A 20,473-nucleotide genomic window follows, 5' to 3' on the forward strand; every position below is an offset into this window, starting at 1 on the left:
TCTTCAGTTAAATCATGTGATAGCAGCCAGGCTACAGCAAGACTGGAGGAAATAGCAGGCATTAGAAGAGAGAATGGAAGAAAATACCCAGAGAAATTGTTGAGTAGCTCCTCTGGATTTTCTGGGTGCCTCCTTCTTGCATTTTACATTTGTACTCTCTCAAGGTACACACGTAGCTCTGGGAATGTGTGTCTTTATTTTGTGGAGATGTTCTAGCTGGTACTTCAGATGCCGCAGTTGCCTTACTTGGACACTAGTCATGGCCAATGTACTCCCTAACATTTCAGGCAGGTAGGCTTTGGCTTGGTCTGGCATCTACTTGGTGGGATCTCATGGGAGAGTGGTGGGCAAAGGGGCCCAGCCCGTTGGTTGATCCTCCAGGGCAGCCTCACCTAAGCACAAGTGGTGTCCATCCCAGCATGCGAGAAGGCAAACAGAAATGGTAGGAGGCCAGCAGAGATGAACACGGACTTGTTAGCTGAGCTCAAACACACGTTGGAAGTATCAGAAAGGTGGAAGTGGAGGTGAATGGCCAGGAGCAATATAAAAGTGTTGCCTGTGTGTAGAATGGAGATAGGAAAGCCAGACCGCAGCTGGAGCAAGGGATGTGAAGAGCAAACAGAAGGGGTCCTGTTGAAAGTACATTTGCAGTAAGAGGGAGGATAAGAGAACTCTGGCCTGCTGCTCTGAGTACCTTCTGACCAGGGACATGGTGAAGCCAGAAAGCACTCGGTGCCTTTTCTTGTTTTTAACTGGTTAAACCAGTACTTGTTTTTTCCTGGGCAAACCCAGGGAGCTGTACTCATCCCCTTCAGTGAGGGATGATGGAATGAGTAGAGCTGTCTGATTTGCATCCTGATGTGGATGGGTGACATCAGCCTGGCACCTGCGCTGTGGGTCAGACCTGGCAGTCTGCTTGGGAGTCAGACACTCGCAGGCAGAGCAACCCAGCAGCAAAGGAACTGCCAAGCAGGGCACAAGGTATGGAAGTTCGTAAGTATTTTATGCTGGCTAAGGAAGATGGTCACTGCAGAGCTAGGTAAGCAAGTTTGCCTGCTCGATGGGCTTTTTGTTTGCAGCTTCTAGCATTTGTTTTGGGCATTTTATGCTTTCTCTGGGACAAAGATCTCTCAAAAGAGGGTGTATATGAAAATTGTTGCCTTGGAACAGAGAAGGACATGTCCAGCATGCACCAACGTGTGAGGTAGGGTTAATGTTGATGAAAAGCTGGGAAGTCTAGGAAGCAAGGCAGAGCAAGCCAGCTCTTGGAGGGCTAAAAGGAGATGTTTTCTTAGGCAAAGGGTTTTGGAGGTGAATTTCACCTTTCTGCTTTTAAAGCTAGCAGTGAAGAATCAAGCTTCTGTTGGACTGGTGGTGGAAGTAAGCAAATGGTGAGAAGCTCCTTGAAACAGTTGAAGAACAGCAAAATGAATTGATGCATGGGTGGGCAGCAGACATGAAATAGATCAATAGGAAATGTCAGCTGATAGATCTAGATGAGGCGAACATCTGAAAGCCAGGAAGTTGAAGATTACTGGTCACTGCAAGAGAGATGAGAAAGCTCAGGAACAGAAGAGAAATGAAGTAGAATTAGCTGCAGGTAAAGAGAGATTTGTACCCAAATCATGTATGTACCAAATTCATGTATGTAAATCCCACCTTCTGGTTCATACCAGAATCCATCCATGTCTTTGGGGATGCTTATGGCCAGAGCAAACAGACTTCTAATCATCTCCAAAAGACATTCAAAGAGATGGAGGTGGGTTTATAGGGAAGTTATTTGGACAGAGTGAGGAGAAGGCATGCCACAAGAGTGATGGTCAATGGGTGATTCATGGGCTGGAACTATAGGGAAAGTGGTCTGGGTTTGGGTTTGGTGGTGGTTTGGTTTGGTTGTTTGCCGTGGGAGAACATTCTTAGAGAGGCATTTTTCTTGGTGAATGAATTTCAGCGGTGGCCTTTGGACATTGTTCAGGGAGAATTGACCAGAGAAGGACTGGAATACAGTGGCTCTTCCAATTTGAAATAACAGGGAACCATTATGAATATAATAGAATCATAGAATAGTTTGGGTTGGAAGGGACCTTCAAAGGTCATCTACTCCAACCCTCCTGCAATGAGCAGGGACATCTTCAACTAGATCAGGTTGTTCAGAACCAGAGGACTCTTGTTTCTTGACCCCAGCTTCTTCTAAGACAGATAGGACAAGCCACTCCGTTGTGGTTTCCAGCACATCAAGATCTAAGTGGCTTTGTGGGTTTTCATTATCTCAGCCCTAGCCCCATGACAAACATAAAGCAACTTGAATGGAGCAGCAATGTGGCTGCTTCCACATCAGCTGAGCATTTCCCCCATGGCAGCACTGTGCTGCTGGTGCTTAATTAAGTCCTGGAAAACTGGCTTTACCAGGAAGTCTTTGGCAGGAATACCTGTGCTGGTTCTGGCAGCAGTGTCATTAGTATGATGCTGTGCGTAAGCTAAATAAGACTTGGCAGGCCTAAGCTTGGCCCAGAGCCACTTTGGAGCTGTTTGTGCCTGTGGCATTGTTCGCCCACAAGCCTGTATAATCCACCTGCAGACAATGGACCAGCTCTGGTATCAAGAACTGGAAGGCCCTCACAGTCGGACTAAGAGGAATGAAATAACACGGTGGGCTAAGTTCTGTGTTTGGGGACTAACAGCAGAGCTTTGTATGAAAAATGTGGATCTTAATGCTAGACACTCCTCTCATTCAAATTCTTTATTGGGGTTATTATGTACCTACTAGCGGGCTTAGGAACAGCTTTCTAATATGAACAATTGATGCAGAAACACCACTAATACAGCTTGGTACCCCTAATGAGAGGATCATTGTTGCTTGTCATAGCAAACAGCTGAAAGTGGCCCAATGATATCTTGGATGTTCCTAAAATAAACAGGTTCCTGAGGCAGAAAGGATGAGGAAACAACTTAGTGAGGGCTATGCTGGAATTTGGAGAGAAGTTGGAAGCTCTGTGCTATCGGGGTGAGAATTCCTGCAGCAAAGACCAAATTTACCATCACAACCTGCTCTAGTGGAAGGTGTCCCTGCCCATGGCGGGGGTTGGAACTGGATGAGCTTTAAGGTCCCTTTCAACCCAAACCACTCTGTGAGTCTAAGCTGCAGGGTAGGTACCTACACCAGGTCATCATAAAAGTGAGAGGGTGATTATCCAGTTTGCCACAAAGACTCATCAGTCTTCTCTCTCTTTTTTCTCCACCCTTATCTCTAATATTCACATATGTAAATACACATGAGTATTCATGTGCCTATATTTTAATGTTTAGTTTGGGAATTGATTCTCTAAGTGCATCAGCAGAATAACTCTTTGACCGTGTCAGCACAGTTACATTTTCTGGCTAAACCTGCTTAGCCATTTTCCCTATGAGACAAGGAGTGACCTTTCTAGCTGGATACTGTGCTTTGAAAATGAACCTGGACATAAATCTCTCCCTAAGGGGCTTCACTACCAGTTCCTGTCTATGGCTCGGGGTTCAGGAAGCCCTTCAGTGCTGCTCTTTGCTGCAATGTGCAGATGCTGCAGGTGCATTCCTGCTGGTCACCACGGAAATTCCTGCTTCCTTGGAGCAGCTCAGTGCAGCCTGTCAGCAGAGACCTTTGTAACGCTAAGGATTCAGATAAAACCCCCAAGATTAAAAACAAAGGAAAGGCAAGTATGAACAAAGTAAGTATGTGGATAGGGCTGCTGGGCTGCACCACGTCCAATTGCTTCAATACCTTTTAGCTTTGTCATAGAATCATGGAATAGTTTGGGCTGGAAGGGACCCCCTGCCACAGACAGGGACACCTTCAACTAGACCAGGTTGCTCCAAGCCCTGTCCAACCTGGCCTTGAGCACTGTGTGAACTCCTAACGCTGATGTGTTCAGTGTCAGGTAGGGGAACATGTACTGCACTGTTTTCCCTCTGTTCCTGCTGAACTCCTCTGTGTGAGGGGCTGTCTCTGTTACGCTTGCATTCAGTGCTAGAGGGCTTGGTGCTGTGTATTGTTACAAAGCTCCAACCAATAACACAGGATGCTCTGTGAGGCATAAAGAACTTTGCAGAAAGCAAGGGGCCTGCTGATGCTTTGCTGTGGGTGCTCAAAGGACATTTTAGACACACCATTGTCTTCAGCTAACCAGCTGCCTCCACTTCGGAACTTGGCCTCGGTGAATTGCAGAAGGTAAGTTCTGCCCTTACTGTATGAAGCCATCTCTGTACTTCCATCATGTGTAAAGATAGCTGCAGACATAAGGAAGTCTTCCAGGAAGGTGATCCTGGCTATATATAGTTTGCAGATGAGAGTATATTAGATAATGGCTGTTTACTTCCTTAGCACTTTGAGTCTAAGAATATTTCCCCTAAGCAAATTGGAAGACTTGCTTTATATCCTCCCCACAGAGAGCCCTCGGCAGAGTTCAGCTTTACCGAGCATGTGCTGCAGCTTTTTGTGCTGCTGCCAGACGTCTCGTGTTCGGGAGGGAGACTCCTTGGTTGTGTAATTGCAAAGCTTGCTATTGTGGCAGCTTTCCCTAACCTGCCTGCTGCCTTTGCACTGGCAGAGAACCCTGGACTACTGACCACGTGGTTCCTGCAGAGCTGAAGCAGGGGGGGAAATGAGGTTCTAGGTATTCCTGATGCTTTTCCTGATGCTTTTCCTGACAAGAGCTGAGTTTTTTAACAGCAGAGTTTACCAACACCTCTGAGGTTGGCGTCTTTCATGCCTTGTAAAGCTCTTTGTAATTCAGACACCTTGCTTTAGGGACCTGACTTCTCCAAGCTGATATCCAGTACGTATCTGAAGAGCATGAGCCGTTCTGGAACACTGTCACCATGCTTCGTAGTGCTGGTGTGTTGAATTCGTTGTAGGATAAGCCCATACTTGCACAGTTTATTTGGACATAGCTACTTTCTGCACTGCACCTGCAGAGCTGTGTTCACACAGTCTATAGGTGATCTGGGGACATCCTGTAAGCGTGGTTCCCAGGCTCTGAGGTTGAGCACAGCAGCCAGGCTGTTAGACAGTTCTCCTGGCAGAAAATGGACCAGGGCTTGGGCCTCCACTAGGTGAGATGCTTTGTGATATTCAGGTCAGACACTTGCTGTCTCAATTACATGCATGAGCTGAGTTACGTGCTTTTCCCCTTTGTTTTGTAAGGTAGCATTTCATGTGTGCTGTTCAGATGAGCTCAATGGCATCTCATTCCCGTGTTTCCTCTTTCCTCATTCTGTGCCTGCCCAAAGCTTCTGTTCAGAGCTTGTGTTTGGGATATTTGTTGGTATCAGCTAGAATGAGCAGCCTCTGTTGGAGGGTGGTGCAGTTCATACTTGTGTATAGGGTAGAATTATCTCACAACAGTATTTTCATGTTGACTTCTTTGTTACACCCATTCCACTGCCTTTTATGCTGCCCTGATCATGTATGTAAATCCCACCTTCAGGCATGGTCTTTGCAATTGCATTACAAATCCAGCTCGCCACGTAGCACAAAAATTCTTACCTGGAAGTATTTTCCCTAATCATTTCAAGGAAAATAAGGATCTTTTCTTCTTTTTCAAAGGTGAAGTTTCAGAATGACTTTAGTTATCATGCATGCACACGTACACAAAGTGGAATTGCAGTTGTAGAATCCCAGACTGGTTTGGGTTGGATGTGACCTTCAAGCTAATCCAGCTCCAACCCCTGCCACAGGCAGGGACCCCTTCCACTGGAGCAGCTTGCTCCAAGCCCCTGTGTCCAACCTGGCCTTGAGCACTGCCAGGGATGGGGCAGCCACAGTGTATAAATAGAAACAAATGCAAAAGATCAAAGACTAAAAAACACAGATATGTGCATATGAAGGGACAACTGGCAGCCAGCCCTGGAGCAGACTTGCTGCGTCTTCCTGATACCAAGCTGTCAGTCTCTACAAAGGAAGCTGTCAACTGAGGAAGCTGCAGTATTCAACTGAAAACCTTCAGCTACACCTTGCTGAGAATGAGCCTGTTGAATTCTGAGGCATTTCTCTCCATTTTAGCCCTTTTTTTTGGTTCTGTGCCAGGACTCAAGGAGCACCTGATAAAAAATCTGGGAGCAGGTTATCAGTTCTTTGGGCACTGGTGCAATCCACACCTCTTCTGCTTTCACAGCCAGATGCAAGCTCAGCGAGGGTGTAATCCTTCCTGGCTTCAGTGGCTTGTGCTGACAGGTTTGCTGGGTGCAAGGCTGCCCTCGGTTCATTCTGCTCTCTCTTCCTTCCAGGATGGCACACTCTCTGTATGAGTGGCTCTGGCACCATGAGTTCTGGCTGCCCCCAGGAATCACTTGGGAGGACATGCAAGAGTCTGAAGATGTCCATTACCCTCAGCCTCGTGATGTCCTGCTCAGTATCCCTTTTGCTTTAATCTTGGTTGTCATTCGCCGTGTCTTTGAAAGGTAAGTTATTTAGTGCTCTTTGGGGATTTTTAGGGTTAATGCTGGCAGTTCAGGTCCAAAAGCTGACTTTAGTGGTTGGGCCAATGTATGGCTGAAGAGGTCCACAGAAATTCCAGCTCATAAAGCCTGCAGAGGGACATTTTTCAGCTCTTCCTTTTCAGCCACGTATACTGGCTAAAGAATTGCGTTGAACATAGAACACAAAACCTACCTTTAAGGTCTGATTATGAGCCATGTGAGTTCCTACACTTTAAACAGGTAGGCCCTGAATGAGCTTTATGCTTGTGTTTTAGAAGGCAGACAAGCTGTTTTGTGTTTTATTGCATATTAATGACAGTTTCTGGGTCAAGTGCAGTGGGAATCGTATTGAGACTACCCGAATACAGTTAAGTCTCCTTTATCTTGGGTAATGGGGACCTGGGGTATCGCATCTGACAGACGAGCCTCAGTAGGATGCACTAGATTGGGCTGAGTCATCTGACCTCAGGATCAGCTACACAAATGTGTGCATGTCACAGACCACTGCTCCGGGTTCAGGAGTGTCATTCCCTTGGGAGAGCCATGTAGAGAGATTTGTAGCTGCTTCTTTCTTTGCAGAACCATGTAAGTGTTTTGCACATTACTCTTCAGCACAGAAGATTTGGGGGCTATGGCAAAGAAATCCTGCAGGGTTCATTGACTCAGAGTTTCTTAAAGATCCTGAGCTGGTGCTGTTGCTTTATGCAGTTTAGTCCATAGTGTGCATGGTGTCTGCAACACAATATGATTTGCTGGTGGGTAACTGAGGTTTACCATAGTGTCAGCCATTGTCAAGACTGCAAAGTCCCCTTTCATGATCCTGAATACGCTTCAAAGGGGTTCTCACTGGACTGAAAAATCCGCTCTTCCTTGCTGCTGATGGAAGAGGTAATCTGAAATAGTTTAGTCAAATCTACAGTGGTTTGAAGCTTAGAAAAAGGCAAAAAAAGACAATGAAAATGTCATCCATTTAAAAAGAAAGATAACAGATGGAAGCACACCTCTGCAGGTTAGGAATATGTTTCTTCTGCAGATTCTCTGTGCTAACTGGGACAGATTGGAAAAGTTGGTGGAAGCTGAAATGCTTCAGAGCTCTGTTGTGATGAAAATGGTTTTAATGAAAACCCCAATTATAGCCAGGATTTTTCTGTAAACACAGATACGTCAATGATTCCTTAAATAATCATTTTACAATGATACAAAATTGGAATCCAGATCTCTTTGTAAACAATGTGTTAAGTGTTCATTCCAGGAATTCCACAGATTTTACCGTGCACTTTCCCAAGGACAGAGATGTCCACTGGTATGGGAACCAGGGTGCTGTAGGGTAACCATTAAGACACAAGTGACTCCTGTTTTCATCTTGCTGGCCCACAAGACAGGGCCGGAGCCAGGACTCCTTCAGGTACTCACTGTCCGTCAGTGCCTTGGACACGTTTGCAGTGTGAAGTTGGAGATTAATCCCTGTGTCCTGCATTCACCAGGACTCTCCAGTTCTAGGCTCCCCAGTACAAGACAGGAACAGGAAGAAGGAGAGCAGTGGCTGACACACCAGAGGACTGTGCTGCCATTCAGCGAGACCTGGACAGGCTGGAGAGTTGGGCGGGGAGAAACTGGATGAAATTTAACAAGGGCAAGTGTAGAGTCTTGCATCTGGGGAAGAACAACCCCATGTACCAGTACAGGTTGGGGGGTGACCTGCTGGAAAGTAGTGAAGGGGAAAGGGACCTGGGGGTCCTGGTGGATAGGAGGATGACCATGAGCCAGCAATGTGCTCTTGCGGCCAAGAAGGCAAATGGCATCTTAGGGTGCATTAGAAAGGGAGTGGTTAGTAGGTCAAGAGAGGTTCTCCTCCCCCTCTACTCAGCCTTGGTGAGGCCGCATCTGGAATATTGCGTCCAGTTCTGGGCCCCTCTGTTCAAGAAGGACAGGGAATTGCTTGAAGGAGTCCAGCGCAGAGCCACAAAGATGATTAAGGGAGTGGAACATCTCCCTTATGAGGAGAGGCTGAGGGAGCTGGGTCTCTTTAGCTTGCAAAAGAGGAGACTGAGGGGTGACCTCATCAATGTTTACAAATATGTGAAGGGTAGGTGTCAGGATGATGGAGCTAGGCTTTTTTCAGTGATATCCAGTGATAGGACAAGGGGCAATGGGTGTAAACTGGAGCATAGGAAGTTCCACGTTAACATCAGGAAGAACTTCTTTACTGTAAGAGTGACAGAGCACTGGAACAGGCTGCCCAGGGGGGTTGTGGAGTCTCCTACACTGGAGATATTCAAGGCCCGCCTGGACAAGTTCCTGTGTGATGTACTGTAGGTTACCCTGCTCTTGCAGGGGGGTTGGACTAGATGATCTTTTTAGGTCCCTTCCAACCCTTGGGATTCTGTGTCCAGCGGCTGGAGGAGAAGGAATGGACACAAACAGAAATGTGTGATGCTCCAGCTGGACATATGAAAATGTATTATTGCTTTGAGGGTGGTCAGACATTGGAACAGGTTCCCCAGAGGAGGAATGGTGTCTCCATCTGTGGAGATACTCAAAACCCAGCTGGAAACAGCCCTCTACAGCCTGCTGGAGCTGACCCTGCTTGAGCAGCAGGAGTTGGGCTGGGTGATCTCCAGAGGTCCCTTTCAGCATCGATTCTGTGCTTCTGTGACTCTGATCCTTTATCCCCCTTCCTTTTGCCACACTGCTGCTAGTCAATCTAAATATCTTTTCCATCTGCTTTAAGATGCTTGAGGCCAGGTTCAAAGATCTTTTTGCTTTCCCATCCAGGCGATGTCTCAGCTGGCAGAGTTTCCCCAGGCCTGGTACTACTTATTAATTTTAAAGCTGTTTTGATTCACAAACTTCATTAAATAAAAGCTTCTTGTCACACCCTTAGAAAAAGATAGTATCTCAAGCCCAGGAAGCCTATAATCATACCAGTACCTTACCAATGCAAATTACAAGCCAGTGTTCTGAGCTGTGTTCTTGTTTGTCCTAACTCTTCTGCAGTCATGTATTTCAGCATGGCATCTTCTCATTCTCAATCATTTCTGTGTCATATGCAGTTCATCCTGGAGAAGAAAGCTTCCCCTAGTGAATGGGAGGTATGAACCAGGTCTTCTGTTGCTCCGTTACCTCCTGTGTACAGTGACAGTATCCCTCTTTAAAACAACCTGCACAAAGGTTGCGAATTGCACACTGTGTGTGTTATTTCTGCTTCTCCATGTAAATGGCCTTGGCTCTGTGGCTTTGTACATCTGGTCTGTAGGTCAAAATGGGTTGTATGTAACCAGCATACAAGTTTGGGTTTGGTGGTTTTAGCCTGGCCTCTGGCAGTTTATTCTGCCCTCACCTATTTTACATGCAACTCTGCAAGGATGCAAAGCATTTTCTTTTCTCTAAAGACACTCTGTGTTCCTGCTTGTACCTGCTCTGGGCTTTCAGAAACACTGTAATGTGTTCATGTCATTCATCTGTGCCAGAACTCCAGGAAAATACTAAAAGGAGGAGAAGCCCAGAGGGTTTTCTGCAATCCCTCATTCAGCAGCTGCATCAGCCACTGTGTTTAGCCAATGGATCCATCTTCCTTGTTTGGAGATTAAACCTGCAAGGACCCCGCTTCCTTGAGCATGGATTTCCTTCTCCTTGGCATCTGTTGGCCGAACTGGGATAAACTGAGACTGACATCCTTTTAAGAATCATTTATGCTGTGGATTAGGTGGTGGCTGTGGGAAGAGGGCATGCGATAGCTGGGTGGGGCCTGGGAGAGCTGGGGACGTGGGTGCAGCCCTTGGGGAGAAGAAACAGCTCACGCTTGGGTGAAGCAACTCTTCTGGCAGGCTGTTTGCTCCTGGGAAGGCGCAGAACTGGGGCATGCAGTGCTGGAGAGCAGAAACCTTCCTACCTCTGCAGTGCCTGTGGTCTTTGTCATGACTCTGAAGCAAGGGAGTTGGTGATGATGTCGTGACAAAAGAGGGGGCCTGGAATTTGGGAGCCTCACCTCTTCCTTTGATGTTTCCAGATTATGCTTGTGAGTAGGTGATACGTCCTGCACCCGTGATTTGGAGGCTGGTTTTAGGCACATATACCTTAGCAGAACTCCACCCTGCTTCTCTTCTATAATGTTTGAGGCCCTTTTCTTTAAAAACCAAATTCTTGGGAGTGCCACGATTATGAAGGAAGCAGAGCTTCCATTGCAGAGTGTTTCTTGCCTGTATGGTTAGGCAAATGTGGGAACTGGAGTGCTTTTGAGGGACAGTAAAGCAGGAAGTTGCAAGCCAGGATGTACCTACAATTTAATGATGTGATTTTAGACTTGACCAGTGATTTTGGGATGTTGGGGAACTGAAAGCCAAGGTGGGTGAATTTGAATCCAAGCAGGTGAGGTCTCTTAGGAGGCTTGCAACTGCACATGAGCCATGGGATGACCAAGGGAAGAAAGGGATACTGTTGATCTGCAAGGAACAGATGCTTGAACTCAGAATGAGAAGAAAAAAGAGGGCACCCTTCCCTCTGAAAGGGCAAGCATGAAGCTAAAAGAGATAGTACTTCAAAGAACACAAGTTCCAGTTGCTGCTGTCCCTGGTTCTGCATTTCTTACTACTAGAAGATGCTTACAGAGGGGCATCCTGGTAAATTCAAAAACATTTGTGGGAGGGGCAAAAACCCCACTCCCCAGAGTTCAGTAATTTCTTGTATCTGGTGGTAACTCAGAAGCCTCTGCAGGAGCTGTGTGGCCTCATTTTGCACGGTGGGGGAGCATCCTTTATGCCCCTTCCTGATTAATCCATTTAGTCTCAATTGGAGCAGGTTTTGCACGAGACAGTTTGTTCTTTGGTGCTTGCTGAATGAAATGGCTTAGTGTGAACTTTCCTGTGTAAACCAGGGAGTGCAAGAAGCTCATTGGTGGAGAAGTAGGCTTGAGATGAGAATTGTCTCTTGTGTCTTGCCTTGCCTACCTGTGGACAGTGGTACTGATGAGTCCCCAGACTTCCTCCTTCTGTCTTCCAGACAGCTGATAAGCTGCCATGATGAGACCATCCCTGCAGCTGAGATGATGAATCTGTGATGTTGAAATCAGTACCAGCATCATCCTTTTAGGCTTGTGCTTGGAACCAGATTTAAATGAAAACTGAGTCAATGAGTCAGAGCATACATCCAACATGTACAAACGTCCCTTAGGAAGAAGTTCAGGCCTTGATTTCCTAATGATGGTCATAAAAATAGGATCGGTCCCATAACTGATGGTTAAAACCTTAACAACAAAGTAATTGTAACTTTGGTTAATTACACCCTGTCTTCATCAGCTGCACCTGCCTTGTTTCTGTTATAGTGAGATTTTATGCCATGACCGTAACAAACCGGCAGGAAGGAGAAGAGAAGACAGGGATTAAACAAAGCTAAGAAATTGGTCCGAAGAATTGAAATAGTTTTCCCATTAAAATGCTCATTGGCAAACTGCCCTGACACCTGGCAGGAAAATTCTCTTTAATGTGTCTGGAAAAGTTCAGACCTTTCAGTTCCTGATGTGGACTGATAAGAAGGCGCAATAAGGTTCTTCTGCAGCAGTGGAACTTGGTTACGTCTTCTTCAGAGAAGCTTGTATTCAATGACTTGCTTTTTAAAACGAAAGCTCAGGCCCACTTCAAGGAACCACTTAATGTAAGAGCCAAGGCCTACTGCAGAGCTTGGATGGGGCTTGGAGCAAGCTGCTCTAGTGGAAAATTGGTTGGACCTCACTTCACACCAATGATGAGGGAGAGAAGAGTGTGAGTAATGGAGGAGTTGAATTGTTGAGCACAGCAATTCCATGCCCAGTTTTGTTACCACTTGGTATTTTCTGTTTATGCAGTACTTTGGCCCTGCATTGTTCCTCTGTGAAGGGCTGAAGATGCACAGCTAGCACAAGCATCCTTGCGCCTATGTTTCTGGTTGCTATGTCTTTGTTTTACAACCTATGTTTGACTTGCATTAGGAAAACAGAGCTAAGTTACTCCAGTGGAGACCAAGTGACCTCCTGTTTCAGCAGGATCTTTCTTCTGCATTCCTATCACACATCTAATAGAGACTCCATCTCGATCCTGTGCCAAGTCCTGAGTTCAAGTGGATGCTGTGTATGTTCAGGGTTTTAGATGGAGCAGTGGCCTTATCATTAAGGCCTTATCAACAACATGTAGCTGTGCATAAGCTGTAAGCAAGCCAGAGAGCACTGATAGGTATCGTGGCTGGCTCTGTGTGCCTGGGCTTAATGCCATAATCCTGGATGACCAAGCACGGTGGCTTCAGAAGTTGACAGAGCAGGATATAGCATTTCCCAACCTTACGTGAGCACAGAGCTCAGGCCAAGTCCCACTGTTTTTGCTGTAAATTCGGGGTTTTTTTTTCTTCTCTGTTTCTTTATCCATCTTACTTGCTTGGCATGATACTTGTGCTTCAATTCAAACTGTGGGAGGCAGCTGGGATGTAATACATCATGTTTAAACAGTGCTGCAATATCAGAAATCACTGTTCTGTTTTTGGTTGAGCCTTTATCTTTTCTGTTGCAGAGCCATAGCCCTGCCCCTCAGTCGCAAACTGGGTGTGAGAGACAAGCAGAGACCAAAAGCTCAGCCCAACCCTGTGCTGGAAACATTCTACAGTACACGCTGCAAGAACCCGGGCGAGGTAAGTCCTTTCTTCCTTTGCTTTCCTCTAGGTTTAGCCCTTGTGTCTTATTATTGTGCCAGATAACATCACACAGAATTCTGAAGTTGGGTAATGCCACTCGTATTTGGAAGCTCAACAAAGCAGCAGGAACCGCTAAAGCACTGGCCACCCAACACCAGCCAGCCCCAGGAGCAGAGATGTTCCGCTGAGATCTTTACACTAAGACCAAACAGCTTGCTGCAAAAGAATCATAGAATAGTTAGGGTTGGAAAGGACCACAAGATCATCCAGTTCCAACCCCCCTGCCATGGGCAGGGACACCTCACACTAAACCATCCCACCCAAGGCTTCATCCAACCTGGCCTTGAAATTGCCTCAGATTGACTGGATTTGGGTTTGCCAGGAGCCTCCAGCTGGGCTCTGTGCTGGGTCAGACAGGATGCCCATATTGCCACATCTGACCTTCCAGGCTGGGTCTGAACCCTGCTTTCTCACCTCTTTTCCAGGGCGAGCTGCTCGGTTTGGCCAAGCAGTGCGACCTGCCACTGAGGAAGGTGGAGAGGTGGTTCCGGCGCCGGAGGAACTCGGACAGACCCAGCCTGTCCAAGAAGTTTTGCGAGGCCTGGTGAGCAGCAGCACAAACCATGAGCAGCAGGGGCCTTCCACCACAGCTGAGTTCCATGGGCAGCTCACTGCTCCCCAGCCTGGCCTCCACCCCTATGCAGAGAGCATCCCAGCTCCAGCATCTCCCCAGCCTGCCCTCCACTCCTATTCAGAGAGCATCCTGGGTCTTCCCTGCCCTACATGGGTTGCAGTTCTTCTGCAACTCTCTACTGCTTCTCTGTTACAGAAACAGAGCTGCTTTTCCCCTTTATTTTCACTCCCAAGTCTCCTTTTACTCTTGTCTCACCTTTATTCCTTATACTACTTCTGGGTTTGACTTTCTGAGTCGGCATTCTGCTTTGAAACACAATTGTACCTGAAAAACTCCCTACTGCTTCGCATCTTACTGCTTCTTGCCGCTTTGCTGCCTCCAAAATAGCCTTTCTGTTGCCTTTCCCATGACATCCCTTTGCCTCAGTGCAAGCTAATTCCTTCTGCTGCATCTTTTCTCCAACTGTTCTGCACGCTGTTGCTTTCAGAAGTCACAGGCAGTGGGCTAGATTGTATTCTGCCTAAAATGTATCTGTCTAAAAGTGTGTCACCAAAGGGTAGGCATCAACTTTGAGCTAATCCCCTTGTGCCCCACTTAGTACTCAATCTCTCATTCAAAACCCCTGCTTAAAAACCCTCATTGATTTATAATATTCCAGGTAGTTGCAGCTAGACATACAAAATCTGTGGACAAGGAGTTGTAAAGCAATCTGCTTCATCTCCTTCCATGAAGATGCAATCTAAGTTCTCCCTGCACTTCCAATGAATAGGAAACAGTAAATACTTTTGTGACTCGACTCAGTGAGGATGGAGTCCTTCCACCTGCCCTCTGTCACCATGCAGAGTCTGTAGAAGGAATCTCTGTCTGTGATGGAGTGGCTTTGCACAGGTTATGTCTGGCTTGGAGCTCCTGGGGGTGTCATTGGCAGGTAGGGTCTTGCTCTCAGAATGGAGTTCTGATTTGTTATGGAGATGTTTGGAAATGTAAGGACTGGTTTAGACTGTTGGACTCCTTTGAAGGTTTCATGTGTTTTGTTTATTAACGGCTTGTTTATCCCATTGGGATGAAATTCCTTCATTCCTTACTACGTGTGTATGATTGGGTGACCCGCCTCTGCCCACTGAACTTGGCAAGCAGTTCATATGTATTTGTATGTGGGTTCGATGTGGTTAAACCATTACCAGCTTCTGACTGAGCTCGAGCATGACATACTCATTACTTACATGATAATGAATTAAGCATGCCCTATCTCCAAAGCCTTGGAGAGAGACTGGTGTTGTTTGACTGCCAGAGCTGGGAAGGTTTGGAATGGTTATCTGGGACATTTTAGTCAGCAGGATTCTTGTATTTTCATCTTTAAAGCAGAACAATTGCTCTTTGTGACCTGGTGGATGTGCCAGTGACATGCAAAGAGCCACTCCTGTTACGGGCATATTGATATATGTCTACCTTAATAGTGCCCTTCTTTGAAGGGGTGGGGTTGATGCACAGAGCTGCAGGGGGGTGGTTAATGAATGGCGTTCTAACCTGCTCTGTTTTGTTCGTTTGTAGCTGGAGGTTTACATTTTACATCAGTTCTTTCATCACTGGACTCGCTGTCCTGTACGATGTGAGTACACGAGCAGTGCCACCTGCTGTTCTCCCCAGCCAATGCCTGCGAGAACGGCAGATTGTGTTGTCAAACATGTCCTTTCAGACCTTCCCGTAGAGGTTTTCTCAGCAGGTCAGTGTGTATCCTCTACACAGCACATCTATGAGACCACACACAGATCAGCCCGTGCTCGTTTTAAACGCTCCAGCTCAGACCCAAGAGGTTTCCTCTTCTCCTGGCAAAGCAGAAGACAATTGGGATTGTGTAAAAATACACTTCTGTGGGCTAGGAGAGGGGTCACTTACCTGAGATGGAAGCTGCAGGGCCTGGTAGTGTGTTGTATCTGATACCTGTTAAGGTAAAAAACCCCAGGTTTCCTTTGGAGCATGGACTGCAATTTAATCATTTTATGTATTGGTTTTCTTTTCCTTGCCCAAGGTGTGGTTGGTTCAAGCTCATGCCTCTGCCTTTTCTCCAATCCAATAAATAATGAGTTCTCTTAACACAAATTGAACTGCCTCAACAGGCAGAAGAGGTAATAGAAGCCATGAACATGCTCTGATCAGTGAGCTGACACTAGGGGCACTGGCCATCCTCTGACTGTATATTAGAAGTTCTCCTGGCTCTCTTCCTGAACCACTTCCCTAGGTGAGCTTTACATTGGCACATTCAGAGGGGTTAAGGAATGGAAAACCTGCAGCTCCCAAGCCTGCAGGCACAAACTATGCTTGTGACTTCTCATTATGGTAAGAAGTGAAGAACTTCTGAACTTAGACTGACTTTGAAGTCAGAATTTAAGGTACCTTATGAGCTAGCAGAGGAGTGGAAGTATCTAAATCCCAATTGTAGTGTTTTGTGAATCCATACATCCAAACTGAAGGCAAAATCCTGTTCTTCTGCATGTTCTGACCATTCTAGGAAGAAAAGATCTTCACTTTTCAGAAGTCTTTCTTCAGTACACATCTTCCAATTTTCACAAGAGAGGGAGGCATCTACAGACAGCACCTTTAGATGGTGTGGCAGATAGCATGTTATTCTGTTAGCGAAGGTTGTAACAAAATGACTGCATTAAAAAGGACAAAGAATGAATGTGACAGGGCTTAGTTACATGTGACATTTCCTGACTTTTACATGTTTACTTTGTAATGTGAGCAGTATTTTAACCTGCATTTGTTCCTCTGGAACACCTTTCTTTAGGAAAAAAGCAAGTATTTAAAGCTCATCTTAGCAGCTGAAAGCAGAAGACTTCTGTCCCATGAGTCAGAAATACCAGGCAACAGTAGGAACTCACAGAACCATAGAATGGTTTGGGCAGGGAAGGAACCTTTAAAGCTGATCCAGTTCCACCCCCTTGTCACGGGCAGGGACCCCTTCCACTGGAGCAGCTTGCTCCAAGTCCCTGGGTCCAACCTGGCCTTGAGCACTGCCAGGGATGGGGCAGCCACAGCTTCTCTGGGCACCCTGTGCCAGCGCCTCAGCACCCTCCCAGGGAAGAGCTTCTGCCCCAGAGCTCATCTCAGTCTCCCCTCGGGCAGGTTCAAGCCATTCCCCTTGGCCTGTCCCTACAGGCCCTTGTCCCAAGCCCCTCTCCAGGTTCCCTGCAGCCCCTTCAGGCACTGGAGCTGCTCTCAGGTCTCCCCTTCAGGAGCCTTCTCTTCTCCAGGCTGCCCCAGCCCAGCTCTCTGAGCCTGGCTCCAGAGCAGAGCTGCTCCAGCCCTTGGAGCATCTTCGTGGCTTCCTCTGGGCCTACTTATCTCACAGTAGGCCACCAGAAAACAGCTTTACTTGCTGAGAGTAGAGGAACGATGAAATTCAGGGACCTGGGGTTCCTTTCTAGTTCAGGTAACACAGTGTGCCATAGTTTCAGAGTTTTTGCTTAGTCCTCTCTGATTCTATATCACACTTCTGGTTCTGTACCTGTATCTGCTGTAAATCCTACTCCCAACCCTACTTCCAGCCAGCAGGAGGCTGTGTCTACACAGCCTCATTACCACTGCTTGTAAAAGCCACTGCTTCCCTCCTGTACTGCTCATGCACCAGGAGGTGCTCAGTGGGAGAAGAAATACCTCCTTAGCTCTGCTATCTGGAGCCTTGTAGAGCTGTTCTAGACAATTGCCCTTTCAGATGGAGCATAGAATATGTTCCATCAGTGTATGCTCTGATCAAATCAAAGGGTCAGAGCATGCTCTGTGCAGGAAGAACTTTGGGAGACTTTAGTTGCCATGGTTTTATGGAAGTTTCTAAGTTGTCAGGTTCTCAACTGCCAATTTTAAATATGAAGTGTGGACACAGATCTGCTCAGAGGTTCAGCACTTAACAGACTGCAGCATGAGCCTCACATTTAGAGGAGGAACCCTGTTCTTGACGCACAAGTTTTCAGCCTTTTTACCACATTTAAGTGGTGTTGTCCAAACCACAGAGATTCTTAATGAAATAGTTGTAATTTAATAGGCTCAAAACATCACCACCCCGAACTTGTAGAACAAGTTGGTATAAATCCTCTTTGAGCTATTTTATTTGGGACTGGGCTGAATGGCCTGTGAAAATTCAGCTCAACAGCCACAAACTGGTACTGTCACAAGCAGCTGCAAGTTCTTGTGGAAACCTCTTTGCAACTGAGTTCCAGACAGTGTGGCCATCTCTGCCTTTAATAAAACACAGCGAGGTTTGGAGTAGTAAAACTGAAGGAGTTAGGCGGGTGATGAGAGAAGAATTCTTCTGGCATTCTCACATTCAGGTTGTGTTCTCTTTGCAGAAGCCTTGGCTTTGGGACCATAGAGAATGCTGGACAGGATATCCACAGCAGGTGAGTCCTGTAAGAGGGAAAACTGCTGTTATAAACCGTGTACTGCCATTGCAAATCAGGTTATACTAGTGACAAAAGAAAGAGCACTGGGCTAAATTGCTCAGGAATCTGCACAGTGCTAAAGAAACACACAAAATATTCAGGATCTTCCCGGTGGTTCCTTAAATGTTCCACATGATTCAGCAAAGTGGAATTTCCCCAGCAATTTGCTTTTGCCTCATCACAGATGACATTTCGTAAGTAACTGCCTTGTTCAATGGAAGTATTCCCCCCTGAAGCTGCAAGAACCAGTCTGGTTGGTTTGGTTTCTGATGTTCTTTGGCCTAGGAAGGAGCCTTCACTTCCAGCCCTTGCTCTGCTTTATCTGATGGGTAGTTCTCGGTCTCTCCCTCTCTCACAGCCCCTCCAGTCCTCCCTGTTCTGGTACTACATGCTGGAGCTCTCCTTCTACTGGTCACTGGTCTTCACCCTGCCCTTTGATGTGAAGAGGAAGGTGAGTGGCAAGGCTTAGGGAAGAATCAAGCACAAACAGGCTGAACGCTGGGGACAGTGGTCTTCAAGAGCAGTGTATAGTGCTGCTCTGAGGTGCTGGGGGACTCTTTCCTTGCTCATTCCCAGGACTTTCCATTCCCAGTCACTGGCTTCCCTCTCCTCTGGGAAGTAGAGAATACAAACCCTGACACAGAAAGGCACAAAGTACTGCAGAGTTCTCAGTCTTTGCTGCACTGGTCACTGAAAGGGCAAAAGAGATGGTTCTCTGCCAGTTAAGCTGCATGTGCACCTTAGTGCCAGTGCCCCACAGAGAGGGTGCTGCATGGTTACATACACTTGAGGCTGCAAATATACCCTTGTAAAGAGAGATTGAGTCTCCACCAGCGAGAAGGGGGTATGAAATGATTGTGCAAACAGGTAGGAACTGGGGCACTGCTTTGTGATGGAGAGGAAGCTCTCTTGATGTTGAATCATTGGCTTTTATTCTTCTGTCTTCTGATCTGTATCATCATGGGACCATTACTGGGGGAGGGAGAGAGTGTTCTTTGTTGTAAGATCCTTGGTTTACACCATAAACTGGTCTCTTGGCTGCCTGGGTTTCTGGAATGTGTTTGGTAAAAGAGTTCTATGGGTAATACCTTATAGTGGAGGTTTCTTAGTCATTTGGGTAGAGAGATTTAAGGTGCATTATGGCTTCTATTCACTGCTGTCCCCTTTCTCATCAGGATTTCAAGGAGCAGATAGTTCATCATGCTGCAACCATCTTCCTGATCAGCTTCTCATACTGTGCCAACTACATCCGCATTGGGACCCTGGTGATGATCATTCATGATGCTTCTGATTGCTTCCTAGAGGTGAGCTCCACAGTTTACATGCCAGGCAACGGTGCTCTTCAGCCAAAGGGTGCCTTTTGACCTAGCACAGTGTGGGCCTGGCATTATGGTGTTTCCCAGCTAACTCAGGACTGCTCTGACCCAGCCTAGGGTGCTCTGCCACCAGCCAGGAAGAGGCATGATTGACTGCATGCAGATTGTGTCATATCTGGCTCTTTAGCACGCTGGAGCACGTGCAGATGCATTCACTGTCTTGGCCTGCGGTTTTATTGCTCTTTCTCCTTCCAGCCAACCAAGATATTCAATTACATGAAGTGGAAAAAAACTTGTGACAGCCTCTTCATGATCTTCTCAGCTGTTTTCCTCATCAGCCGCCTGGTCGTTTTCCCCTACACGTGAGTCTGCTGCAGGAGAGGGAAACGGAAAAGCTGCCTTTCAAAGGGACAGGATCGTTCAGCTGGGTGCTGAATCTTTTGCTGCAGCCTTTGCTTGTCAGGCCTTGAGCATATGTCCCTGCCCTTTGCACAGGCCACAGTGGCACATGGCTCTTGCAGCTGCCCTGGGGTAAAGTAGGGTGGTCTGCCTTGGAATTCATAGAGTAGTCTTAAAGTCCTGAAGAATGCTGCAGAGGAGGAGTCCTTGGCTCTACCCTCTTATTTCTGGTGGGAAATGGGGAGTTGGCTCACATGTGTTATATATATGAAGGTGACTGCCATTAAACTTCCTCTGTGACCAGAGCTTTCTAGGGCTTAATTACAGCCATACTAACAACATACTTCCCCTCCACTGCAACTCCCTCTCTTTTGCAGAGTGCTCTATAATACCTACTATTACTCCATGGAGATATTCCAGCCCTTCTTCGGATACTACTTTGTGAATGCTCTCCTGATAATTCTGCAGCTGCTCCACGTCTTCTGGTCCTGCCTAATTATTCACATGGTCTACATGTTCATCCTCAGAGGCACGGTATGGATGGGTTTGTAGTCCCATGTGCATCACGTGGGGAGGGA

General features: G+C 46.8%; 1 protein-coding gene across 3 annotated transcripts in view; it reads left to right on the forward strand.

The window, feature by feature from the left end:
- CERS4 (ceramide synthase 4) overlaps positions 1 to 20,473 on the forward strand; it is a 29,469-nt gene that overhangs the window by 5,781 nt on the left and 3,215 nt on the right. For 2 of the 3 annotated variants that reach the window (XM_065699919.1, XM_065699920.1), the window contains 9 exons: positions 6,262 to 6,435; positions 12,987 to 13,104; positions 13,593 to 13,711; positions 15,293 to 15,350; positions 18,088 to 18,138; positions 18,539 to 18,631; positions 19,356 to 19,484; positions 19,752 to 19,858; positions 20,273 to 20,429. In XM_065699919.1, the coding sequence (XP_065555991.1) occupies positions 6,262 to 6,435; positions 12,987 to 13,104; positions 13,593 to 13,711; positions 15,293 to 15,350; positions 18,088 to 18,138; positions 18,539 to 18,631; positions 19,356 to 19,484; positions 19,752 to 19,858; positions 20,273 to 20,429 (1,006 nt within the window). Of the gene's footprint in view, positions 1 to 6,075; positions 6,098 to 6,261; positions 6,436 to 12,986; positions 13,105 to 13,592; positions 13,712 to 15,292; positions 15,351 to 18,087; positions 18,139 to 18,538; positions 18,632 to 19,355; positions 19,485 to 19,751; positions 19,859 to 20,272; positions 20,430 to 20,473 lie in introns of those variants that run through there. The other variant, XM_065699921.1, reaches the window with a different exon arrangement.

This window comes from Lathamus discolor, chromosome 21 (assembly GCF_037157495.1).
Source record: "Lathamus discolor isolate bLatDis1 chromosome 21, bLatDis1.hap1, whole genome shotgun sequence".
NCBI classification, from domain to species: domain Eukaryota; kingdom Metazoa; phylum Chordata; class Aves; order Psittaciformes; family Psittacidae; genus Lathamus; species Lathamus discolor.